Source organism: Manacus vitellinus, unplaced genomic scaffold (genome assembly GCF_001715985.3).
Source record: "Manacus vitellinus isolate BGI_N305 unplaced genomic scaffold, ASM171598v3 scaffold_31_pilon, whole genome shotgun sequence".
NCBI classification, from domain to species: Eukaryota; Metazoa; Chordata; class Aves; order Passeriformes; family Pipridae; genus Manacus; species Manacus vitellinus.
Window position 1 is genome coordinate 4,475,571 of NW_021940379.1, and position 11,873 is coordinate 4,487,443.

Sequence of the window (11,873 nt, forward strand, 5' to 3'; positions counted from 1 at the left end):
GCCTTCGGGGGGGCTGCATTAGGGGTAACAGCCTGTTCCTTCTTGAACATGTACTTTGGGTGTGTTCCACCATAATCTTTTCTTCTGCAGGCACAAATCCTTGCCCTGGTTAGGTAAGGCAGTCAGCTTATGGAAGTGGGGTTGATCCACTAACTGCTGAAGGCATGTGGGCTTATCACAGTGCAGCTTTATCACAGTGCAGCTCAGCAACCCCTCAACAGCTCTCCTGCTCTGGAGCAACTTGATCAGGGTGCGTATTTGTTGGCACAGGGGATTGAGACAGAAGGCTGCCAGAGGCCTCCCCACAACACCCCATCTTTCTTTAGTCATTTCATGACAAGGCTGGGCTACCCACAAGCAGCAGGGCTCTGCAAGCCCCTCATCCAAGCCCTACCCCTAAGCAGACACCTCCACGGTGCAGTGTAATCCACCTAACCCAGCAAACCCTTCCCACCTCCACTTCCATGCCCACATGCTGCTGGACAAGGGCCTCCATCCTGCTAGCCTGAAGGATTTCAGGGCAAAGAAGCAGTGATAGGACAATTTTTTATTTACTCTGCTTTACAATCCTGATTCCCAAGTGTCCAGCCAAGTATGATCAGGAGCATCTGGTTTCCTTTACTTGTTTGTTCTGTCTTGCACTCCCTGAATCACCTGTTGCATATGCATTTATTTATGTAATATGTACCCAGTCAGCATCCAGGACCTTTGAGCATCCCAGCTCAAGGCTGCCTGTCCCAGCCCCCTCCCATCTGGGCACAGGAGCTCAAGGTGCTCCATAGGTGCTGCTAAGTAATATCCACTGACAGGGTAGCCTTGGAATTAAGCTACTTGTAGGTCAAAACAAACATGGTCATATGCCTGAAATAAAAATAGAGTACTTGTCAACTTAGATAAAATGGAGTATTTGTCAACTTAGATGGGTTATAAAGTGTCACTGGGATGTTTGATCCCTTCTAACCAGGATGATCCTTGTTCCTGAGGAACTGAAGGGAACTGGTTACTGCCCATTGGCTCCAGACAGGACCAGAAGAGCAGCAGCTCCACCGCAACACCCAAATCCTGCTTCTCCAGGAGGGAGGCTTCAGCCACCCTGATCAGCAAAACCGAGAGTCAAGGTTTCCCCTGCAGACTGAGAGGAGCAATCACATTGGGCGTCGGTCAGACCTCACCCTGCACCTCCTCTCACCACCCTCCTCCTCACCTTGCTAGAACAGCGAGGACAGGGCTGTCAGCCCACTCCCAGCCTTCAGCCAGGACAGCACCAGAGCTCCCAGGTGCAGCAGCAACGGGTGGCAGAGGGATGAGCTGATGAAGCCTCACTGTGTTCAGGCTCATACCTTGTAGGCAAGTCTGTGGCATTCCAGATGCTTCCAGAGAAGCAATATCCCCAGGGTTTGCATGGCCAACACCACAGGCAGCCCAATTTAGATTGTTTCTGCAGTTGGGGTAGGAGATAGGCTCCAAGTTCCCTCTTTCTACTGTGTCTTCTCCTACAGATTTTACCCAAAGATATCCTTGAAACTACCACCTCTTTGTAACCAAGCGCTTTTCCATCAGGAATCACCATCCTGACAGAGCTCAGGAAGCCAGCATGGGCAAACAAACCTTCACCTGCCCAAGACCAGCCTTTTAAGCTTCCCTCACCCAGACTACTCTGAAGACCAACCCAAGAGTTTCAGTGAGCCCCTGGATACTTCTCACCACCCATCATCACTCAGTTATGAGGCTTAATGTGAAATGGAAAAAGTAAGAGCTCAGGGCCATTTTGGGTCATTTTGAAGATGTGGAGACCAGTGCTTGAGATGAAGGGAGGAGAAACAAGAGTTGGTCTTTTCCTCATCTTCTGTTCTCATTGCAAATTATTAGGATTTAGCTAATTAGGTTGAAAGAATCAGGATTAGCTAAAAAGAGGGCAGAAAGGTTTTTGGGGAAAAAAAAAAAAGAAAAAGAAAAAAGTAATTTCTGTTCTGCAGGGGCCATCCAGCCTTTTATTTGCAGGTACCAGCTCCTGATGTCCATGAAACTGAACAAAGATTTTTCTACTGTTTAATCCACAGGACTGCCTGGCTCTGCCCAGACAGCAGCACTTGCAGGGGATATGTTTAAGTAGGTCATTTTCGGCAGAGACTTTGCATCACATGCAATGACAGCCATTGGCTGTTTGTTCACCTCTTTCGTCAGAAGCCCATTTTCAGGGGCTGACCTGGGTAGGTGGAAGCTTGGAGAAAGGCCCAGGCAAGGAGCACATCTGCTTTGGACAGCGAGAAAACAGTTTGGCTAAATAAGCTCCACATTACAGCAGGATAACTGGGGTCCTGGCAGCAGGGACAGGAGTGTTGGTTCACAAGAAGTGCAGCAGTTACTGAACAGACCAACAACTCCATCCACAGACCCACACTGTGGGGGACAAACCCTCTTCAGCCCCAGGACCTCTCCTGGGGATAAGACAGGTCTTCTGAGAAGCAACTCTTTAGGTTTTCAGTCTAGGGGAGAGGACTCAAGAGGCTGCTCAGAAGCTGCCCAAGGCTCCTTCCAAGTGCTACTGTACGTCATTTATCCTGTTTCCACTCGTAAAAGCATCACACCAGAGTACACTGAGACTGACAGTCTGCCCATCTACTTATGAAAGGAACAACTGGTGCTGCAGGTAGAGACAGGAGGGATGGGAGGAAGGGCTGGTGCCCAGGGCGATCTCAGCCCAGCACTGGGTGCCCAGCCAATTCCAGGGATGCAAAGAGCCCTCGTAAATCAAGGGTGGGAACCTGCTCATTCCGGATACGTTTGCCGTCGTCAGGAGTGAAATACCCCAGGGGTGGAATATCCCAAGCACGGATTTACTTAGAGTAAGATCCTGAGGCTGCTCGGGATTGCAGCTGCGACACTGTCACCTCCAGGGCTCGGCTGCCTCACGCTCTCGGGACCGCACTGCATAAAGGAAACGTGCCCACACACCAGCCAGCACCGCACCGGCTCCAACACACCCCGCTCCGCACCAGCGCCGACCCTGCATCCCGCACCGGTACACCCCGCTCCGCACCAGCGCCGACCCTGCATCCCGCACCGGTACACCCCGCTCCGCACCAGCGCCGACCCTGCATCCCGCACCGGTACACCCCGCTCCGCACCGACACCGAAGCTGCCCAAGGCTCCTTCCGAGTGCTACTGCACATCATTTATCCTGTTTCCACTTGTGAAAGCATCACACCCGCATCCCGCACCGTCTCCAACACACCCCCTGCTCCGCACCGTCACCGCCACCGACCCTGCATCATCCCGCACCGACACCGAGCCCCCGCACCACGCACCAGTTCCAGCACACCCCGCTCCGCACCGCCACCGACCCTGCATCCACGCACTCCCACCGGACGCGGACCAGCCCCACACCGATGCCCTGGCACGCACCGGCTCCCACACGCACAGCCCGCTCCGCACCCCGCATCCGCCGCGCCCCTCCGAGCCCCCGGCCCTGCTGACCTTATGACCTGCTCCTGTATGATGAGAGCCCCACGGATCATCAGCAGCCCCCCACGAGGCGCAGGCCGCCCGGCCAGCCCCAGTCCCACCGAGAGCTTGCGCCGGCTGGGGGCCATGGCGAGGGGGAGGCGGACGGCGGAAGCGAGCCGAGCCAGGAGCGGTCCCCCCGCCCGGCCCCTTTATGGCCCAGCGGCCCGGCCCGGCCCGGCGGAGGGGCGGGGCCGGCGGGGAGGGGCGGGCCCAGCGGAAGGGGCGTGTCAGTCGCGCCAGGCCACGCCCCCTCTCTCCCCACGGGAGCAGAACCCGGGGATGGTGTGATCGTGAGCACGTGTGTGAGCACGGAAAAATAGGAAAACAGGTAAAATAGACAGAGATATGCAATATGTACGTAGATAAAATATCGTTCAATCATACAGTGGTTTGGGCTGGAAGGGACCTTGAAGATCACCCCCCCCTGCCATGGGTAGGGACACCTTCCACTAGATCAGCTCAGAGATTCATGCAGCCTGGCCTTGAACGCTTCCAGGGATGGGGCATCCACAGCTTCTCTGAGCAGCCTGTTCCAGTGCCTCACCACGCTCACAGTAAAGATTTTTTCCTAATATCTGGTGTAAGCCTGCTCTCTTTCAGTTTGAAGCTGTTCCCCCTTGTCCTGTCACTACATGCTCTTGTAAATAGATAAAAAAAACGTAAACATGTATGTATGTGTTCATGAGTATATATATATGTATAGTATGAGTGTATATATATATATAGTAGTGGCCCAGACTACTCCCATGGGTCCCTCCATGACTGCTGTGCTGGCAGGTTGGGGAGCTGCAAGCCTGTTGTCACAGCTGGTATTGGGTGTCTTGGGAAGGGGGGCATGGCACACAGACAGCCCAGCAATCAAGCAGAACCCAAGGCTCAACCCCAGGCTCTCCCTAAAGAGAAAATATCCATCACCTCTTAACCCACCATGTTTGCCCAAGGAATTGGGTTTTTTGTCTATCTTGTATGTCTGAAATGTCCCTGAATAAAAGCCTCGATGAAACTCATCCCTAGAAGTGTCTAGAAGCCAGTAGAGACTAAAAAACAGAGTCCAGTTTGTGACAGCCTGTTTGAAAACAAGCCCATTGTCCCTGAGCTAAAGGGACTGGAAACTGGAGTGCACCCAGCTCCCACACGCTGTCCTCCATACAACCCACAGCTCCCACCAGGCAGAGGCCAGCACAGCACAGCACTTGACTCTTGCCATGGTCTTCACCTTGGTGGAACACCTGCATTTGTATCTTTACCCTCAATTGTGTCTTTTTTTGTTTTTTTCCTTCTAGACCCCTTTTCACTCTGGTAGTTGCCTCTGATTAATTGCCAGATTAATTAACGGATGTCTCTGGTCGATCCTTGTCGGTCTCTGCAGGTGAGGCAGCAGCGGGCTGTCCCCCTTCTCCCCAGCAGCAACGCTTTCAGACCAGCTGTGTTTTCTTTTACTTTAAAACATTTTGCTACAAAGAAATTCTGTGAAAGGAATTTTTCTTCAAATCCCAATAAAGCCCACTAAAATCCAGGAGATGCCCTGAGGTGCTGCGGAACAATGTGATCGTGAGAAGGTCTCAGAACAGCATGTTCCCAGAGAATGTTTTTGGGCACACCATGGTTAGAACAAAAGACGTCCTTAAGGTTTATTAGGTACTTTGCTGTTCTCATCAAATTTAGCTGTTCTGTGGTTAATCCCACCCCAGATGTGCTCTCTGATCAGGAGTGCCACCTCTGAAGCGTCGGCACTGCCACTGTGAACCTTGAAATTCCTCAAACCAAGCAAAGCGATCTGCAGAGGTCAGGGAATCATGGAATGTCCTGAGCTGGAAGGGACCCACAAGGATCATCGAGTCCAGCTCCTGGCCCTGCACAGGACAGTCCCAAAATCCCACCATGTGCCTGAGAGCATTGTCCAAACGTTTCTTAAACTGTGGCAGCCTTGGGGCCGTGACCACTGCCCTGGGGAGCCTGTTAAGTGCCCAACCACCCTCCAGGGGAAGAAACTTTCCCTAATATCCAACCTAACCCCCCTGACACAGCTCCATGGCGTTCCCTTTGTGAGAGGCAATGGCTGACTCAGCTCATGAGAACACTGCTTGGGTTTCCTCTCCAGGCTTCCTGTTCTGCCTGGCTGCAGCACACTCCAGGGTTGCTGTCAGGGGTTTCTACAGCATTGTTGTTTTTAAACATAGCATTGTAGAGTTTTTTTCACCGAGACTTTTAAAATGAGTTTCTTAAAACACATCTCTGCAGTCATTTGTGTAGGCTTTTTGTGACAGTGCTCTCCCCCCCCAGCAGTCAGGCTGCCTTCAAATCAGAACCACTTGAAGTTATTTTCTCCAGCTTTTTTTTTTTGAATCACCAGACTCCCAAAGCTAATCTTACCAAGCATGTAGAGAAAGGCATTATGAAAACACACCAAGCTGCACTTCTTCCTTGTTCCATAAGAGCAGCTCCCTGCATTCCAGCAACACTCACCCTTTAGCCGACCAGACCCCCGTGTTTAAGGAGCCAGAGCCCTGCTGAAGGGCTGCTCAGTTTGTAACTGCTGCGTGAATTTGGATGCCCCAAGAGACCAGAAATCCCACAGGATGGCAAACTGATGGTTGCAGTTGTTTGGTGATCAGTTACTGGAACCAGGACAGGCGTGGGCAGAGCCTGGTGACACCCCTGCAGGAACGCGACAGTAACTTAGCGATGGCACAGCACCAGCCGTCACCCACGTGGGATTAGCTCGGCAGTGTTCAGGAGCTTCCGCCAGATCAGCACAGATCTCTGTGATCCAAACTCGCTCCTTACAGGCCACACAGCCCTAAAAGCATCTCCCACTGCTTCTTAAAATAACACTTGGTGATACTTGAGTTCAATCCCACTATCGGTGTTAAGATCCCTTTGGGTCTCCCTGAAGTCAGTGATCAGCTCAGGCCACTACTCAGCTCCCACCACCATCCCCTTCCAAAGGCAACCACTCTTTAAAAAAGGGCACTTGTTTCCCTCAGCCTCTCCCCTTCCCCCATCCCATGGCCAGCACAGCTGTGGTTAACAACTAGTCAGCTCCTAAATGCAACCTCCACCACAAACCCTTCAGTGGAAACTTCCCTTCAGCCAGGGCTTTACAGCACACAGACACTGCTGTGGTATTTTAGCACAGTATTTCCAGCTGGGGCACCGCTGGAATGAAGTTCATTCCAGATTTCCAGTGTCTGTGAAATTAGTTTAATTAGTTTGCTTAATGTACTCAGGCTGCCACACCACTTCCCAAGCCCAAGGGCTGCAGGACCAGCAGTGATGTCTCAGTCCCACCCTGTGTTGGAGCTTCAGGATCACCCTTCTGCTTGCTCCATAAATCTCAAAACAAGGGCAGAACCTGGCGGTTGCTGGGAAACCGAGAGCTGGGTTTCAAATCCTCCCAGCTCAGCAACAACTGCAGTTTCCCATTACATGTCCACCCTTACACAACGCCCACAGCTGCGCAACATCTGCAGGTGGGCACCGAGCTGCAGCTGGTAGGGAACACTTATACAACCCAGGAAAACCAAGGCTGAGGGATTAGCTACGCTTGCCAGACAAGTGGGAGCCTTGCCTAAGGCAGTTTTACAGTTCCTTTGTCTGCAGAAACTACGTAATTATTGTTTATTAAAGAGTTGGAGTTGGGAAACGGCACAAACAGTTGTTCACGTAACCTGAGACATAAATTTTTGTGGATGCAACAGCTTTATTGGAATGAACAAGTGCAGAGAAACTTTTTATTTGGATGCAACAACCTGTTGGTTCAGTTACCACCCCTCAGGCGCAGGACAAGGTGCAGGGTGGACTCCTTCTGGATGTTGTAGTCAGACAGGGTACGACCATCTTCCAGCTGCTTCCCAGCAAAGATCAGCCTCTGCTGGTCGGGAGGAATGCCCTCCTTGTCCTGGATCTTGGCCTTGACATTTTCAATGGTGTCACTGGGCTCGACCTCAAGGGTGATGGTCTTGCCAGTCAGGGTCTTGACAAAGATCTGCATCCCTCCCCTCAGGCGCAGGACAAGGTGCAGGGTGGACTCCTTCTGGATGTTGTAGTCGGACAATGTGCGACCATCTTCCAGCTGCTTCCCAGCAAAGATCAGCCTCTGCTGATCTGGGGGAATGCCTTCCTTGTCCTGGATCTTGGCTTTGACATTTTCAATGGTGTCACTGGGCTCAACCTCAAGGGTGATGGTCTTGCCAGTCAGGGTCTTGACAAAGATCTGCATCCCACCTCTCAGACGCAGGACAAGGTGCAGGGTAGATTCTTTCTGGATGTTATAGTCGGACAGGGTACGACCATCTTCCAGCTGCTTCCCAGCAAAGATCAGCCTCTGTTGGTCGGGTGGAATGCCTTCCTTGTCTTGGATCTTGGCCTTGACATTCTCAATGGTGTCACTGGGCTCAACTTCCAGGGTGATGGTCTTGCCAGTCAGGGTCTTGACAAATATCTGCATCCCACCTCTGAGGCGCAGCACTAAGTGCAGAGTGGACTCCTTCTGGATGTTGTAGTCAGACAGGGTACGACCATCTTCCAGCTGCTTCCCAGCGAAGATCAGCCTCTGCTGATCTGGGGGAATGCCTTCCTTGTCCTGGATCTTTGCCTTGACATTCTCAATGGTGTCACTGGGCTCGACCTCAAGGGTGATGGTCTTTCCAGTCAGGGTTTTGACGAAGATCTGCATTTTTCCCTGGAAGAGACAAACCCGCTGTGCTTTAGTAACGCTCCCGCTCCCCGGGGCCGCGCTCCCCGGCGGTGACGTCACAGCGACGGCCCCACCCTTTCCGGGATGTGGGCGTGGTCTCCGCCCCTTCCCTTTCCCGCCCGCGGGCGCGGCTCGGCCTGCGCTGCGCCGCCATTTCGCTGGTGCACGCTCGCCCTCGCCCTTCCCCCCTTCCCTTTTCCGCCCCGCTCGCGGTGCTGCCGTTAAGAGAGGGCAACGCCCCGGCCCTCACAGCCCGCCATTGACCCCAGCCATCGCCCTTTCTTTCTCAGCGCGCAATACACTCTGCGTGTCCCGCCCGGACACCTAGCATGCATCTAAGCCCTGTTGCCGCCACGCCAAGCGGTTCCCCCCGCCGAGCACTCACCGCGGGGCTGGCAGGCCAAGCCGACAGCACAATTACTCACAGACTCACCGCTGCGCCACAATCCCCCCCCTCATGTCTCGCGCGCCCCGCCCCCAGCCGGATCACTCCGCGCGCACTATTTTCTCGGCCCCGCGCGCCGCCACTCTCCTGCGTGCGCTGGGCGGATGGGGCAGCGCGGGAGATCTGTGCCCCCCGCGCGTGGGTGCGCTGCGTCCAGCGCGCGCGGGGAGCGGCGCCGGGGCGCGAGCAGCGCCCGGAAAACCCGGCGTGGAGCCGCCGCCGGAACGGGACTGCGGCCATGGCGCCTCAGCAAGCCCACCTCGGAGACATGCCCGTGTTTAAAGATTTATCTCAGAGCCTCACGTTTTATTCAGGGCTTTAGACATGAGGACACAACCCCGCTGGGACGGGCAGGTCGTGCCAGACCCTCAGTGCCACCATGGCCGTGGGAGAGGGTACAGGGAGGAGATGGTGCTGGGACACCTGCCGAGGCTGGACCACCTCAGGAAAAGGGGGCTACAGGAGGCTCCTGCCTGGAGTGGAGAGGTGACATGAGGGACAAAAAAGGCCCTGACAGATACAGAGTTCCAAGTCCTGCAGATGGTCTGCCTGAGATACAATGAGTGTTTATATACACACACATAAAGCAGACTGTGCATCTGAGCTATCGTGGAGTTCGTAATTCAGGACTAAGGCCTTGCCACTGGGGTAAAATCAATCATAAACAAATCAGAATAATGCCTATTTCTTATTCTGTTCTTGCAGAGCACATTCTGGCAGATCTCTGCTGCACTCAGTTGGCTCCTGTACCATCCCAGTCAAACTGCACAGCAATTCCAGGCCATGGCTGAGAACAAAACGGGGCTTTGTCTGCAAGATTCAGGAGACGCCATGCGGTCCAATCCGCCTACAAAATCCTTCGTTTGCCAGCACCCAAGGAAAATGGAAGGGACACAGATAACACCCAGGACTGCTCACCAGCAGGAACAGAGCAGAGGCCCAGCAACAGCTTTGTGATTGGTTTGAGGGAAGCCGCCTGTGTCTGGCTGACACATGGAGCTGTTACAGGAGGGGAACGCTCTGGGGAGCTCCTCGGCCTCTGCTGCCTCATGTTTGTACCAACACTCACCACAGCAGCAGTGATAATAATCTCAAACACTCCGGTCATTTAGACGGGGGAAGAAAAAATCCACAGAAGTCTTTTGGTTTCTTCTCGGTGCTCAGTGGCTGACACTGTGTGCACTGGGAGTTGAATAAACATCAAAGATTGGAAAAGCCTTCCAGGTTTAGGTCTTTCCTCAGCTGAATATTAATGTTAAGCTTGTTCTTTTAGTTACAGAGGGAGTACTCAGGACTGGTCTGAAAATAGTAAAAAATGCACATGGAAAGGTATTTCCTGACAAGATGGAGTTTTGTAACAGGAAGAAATAAGATGACACAGTGCTGTTCTTCACCTAATTAGGGTAATCAGCCAAGCACTGAGCATCCTGAGTGAGTTTATACCTGATATCTGAATCAAACACAGGAGGAGCACACATTTAAAGGTTGAGATTGGCAAGGCAGATGTTCGGCCCTCATCCAATAGTCCTTAAACACATCTGTGTGGTTTGCAGGAGGACAGTGTTTCCTGAGCTGGGAGAGGATTTCTGTGAACAAAGCCCTCCCTTGTTTATCCTACCCTGCCTCTCTGAGTACCCATCGTTAGGATTTCAGTGCAGGCTTGATGAATATGTTGATCATGACCTGCTTTACTGACAAATACCAACTTCCTGTGCCAAAAAGTTACTTTGTGCCTGTTAGAACAAACTATTTCTTATATTTACATGCAGGGCATATTCCAGAAGTGCAGCTGCCCAGGGAGATCCAGGGAGTGATTTACAACAGGGATATTCACACTTAGCAGTGCTGTAGCCAAATACTGGCTCAAAATAACAACTGGAAGTAAGATGAGTAAATAAATAGCACAAGGAGCTTTTCAGCCACTGTGGCAGGAAATGTCACTTTGCATTTGTCACCAATCATCTCCCACTGCTGTTGGATTCACTACTGGTAACTGAGCAGTGAGATGAAACAGCTGCCACTGAACTGTGTAGATAAAAGCTGTTTCAGGCTCTACATGGGCTTTGGTCTCTCTGGGCCAAAACTCTCAACTTTGCCACAACTCAGCCCTCCCGGCTCCAATGGGTTTCCTGATGAGCCCAGCCAGCCTGAGGAGATCAAAGCAGAGAGGTTGTTTCCCCAAGAGCTCTTTCCAAGCTGCTCTGGGCGAAGCTGCCCACGCTGCCGAGGGGCTGAGCAGGACGGTGGAGGGGAGTGGGCACTGCAAAGACAGGTCAGAGAAGGGGAGAAGCTCCTGCATTGTCACAGCCAGTGACTGCAGTCACCTGGGGTGTCCTGGTGTTTGTCCCTCCCCCTTGGCTCTGGGAATGTGAAGCAGAGTGAGTTCTGTGTGGCTGCAGGTCTGCACGTCCCCAGCTCTGCCAGGCTGTGGGATGAGGAGGTGTCAGGTGGGGCTGGCCAGTGTCTCCTGCGTTTTGGGGTTTGGAGCTTTGTCCCTCCTTTTGGGCTGCTGTAGGGCCTTGGCGTGGCGACGGAACTCCAGCAGAACGCAAGAGCCACGTGTGTTTGCACAGGCCTGAGGAGAAAAAAGTAACAGAAAAAAAGCTATCTTGTGCCACCAAGGTGTGCCACCGGGGACCCGTTTGAGGAGCAGGGTCATGGTTTGCTGCTTGTTTAACGAGAAATGGCGACTTTAACTGGATAAAAGACATCACGGGGGGGAAGGGGGAAAAAGCCAAACCCAAAAGAGCAGTAACCCCATGGAGATGCCGGGGATTGAACCCGGGACCTCATACATGCAAAGCATGCGCTCTACCGCTGAGCTACATCCCCCTGCCCGCGGCTCCGTTCCTGCCCGCCGCCCAATTCCGTCCTGTCTGCGCTTCCTTGTCCCCGGTGCGGGGAAGAGCGATGCGGGCTCCGGGTCCCCGCCGGGCCGGGGGAGGGCTGTGGGCCTGCAGTGTACGGACCCCTCTGTGGCCTTCATGCAACCCTTAGAAACATGGGAACGCGCTGGTTCGCACACACAAAACTGATTTTTTTTTTTTTTTCCCCGTCCTTCGGAAATTGGAAAAATTCGTGCGGGAAGAAGAAAAATGAATTTTAAGGAAAAACGTGCTCGCAACCTCCCCGTCGGGGAATCGAACCCCGGTCTCCCGCGTGACAGGCGGGGATACTCACCACTATACTAACGAGGACGGCTTATCACTATCTTTCTGCGTG

At 53.1% G+C, this 11,873-nt stretch overlaps 1 protein-coding gene and 2 non-coding genes across 4 annotated transcripts; all 3 read right to left on the minus strand.

Annotated features, from left to right (window-relative positions):
• Positions 1-7,190: 7,190 nt before the first annotated feature.
• UBC (ubiquitin C) lies at positions 7,191-8,641 on the minus strand. Of its 2 annotated transcripts, XM_018076257.3 has the most exons (3): positions 8,592-8,641; positions 7,963-8,191; positions 7,191-7,734 (listed from the first exon to the last, which is right to left on the minus strand). In XM_018076257.3, the coding sequence occupies exons 2-3, from the start codon at positions 8,183-8,185 to the stop codon at positions 7,268-7,270; spliced, it is 690 nt and encodes a 229-aa protein (XP_017931746.1). In that variant the 5' UTR covers positions 8,186-8,191; positions 8,592-8,641; the 3' UTR covers positions 7,191-7,267. The 2 variants fall into 2 exon arrangements, with proteins under 2 accessions (XP_017931746.1, XP_017931747.1); XM_018076258.3 differs by having other exon boundaries at positions 7,191-8,191.
• A 2,770-nt stretch (positions 8,642-11,411) lies between these two features.
• TRNAA-UGC lies at positions 11,412-11,483 on the minus strand. The gene has a single exon. It is a non-coding gene; the product is annotated as a tRNA-Ala (tRNA).
• A 293-nt stretch (positions 11,484-11,776) lies between these two features.
• Positions 11,777-11,848, minus strand: TRNAD-GUC. Its single transcript has one exon. It is a non-coding gene; the product is annotated as a tRNA-Asp (tRNA).
• Between the last annotated feature and the right edge of the window lie 25 nt (positions 11,849-11,873).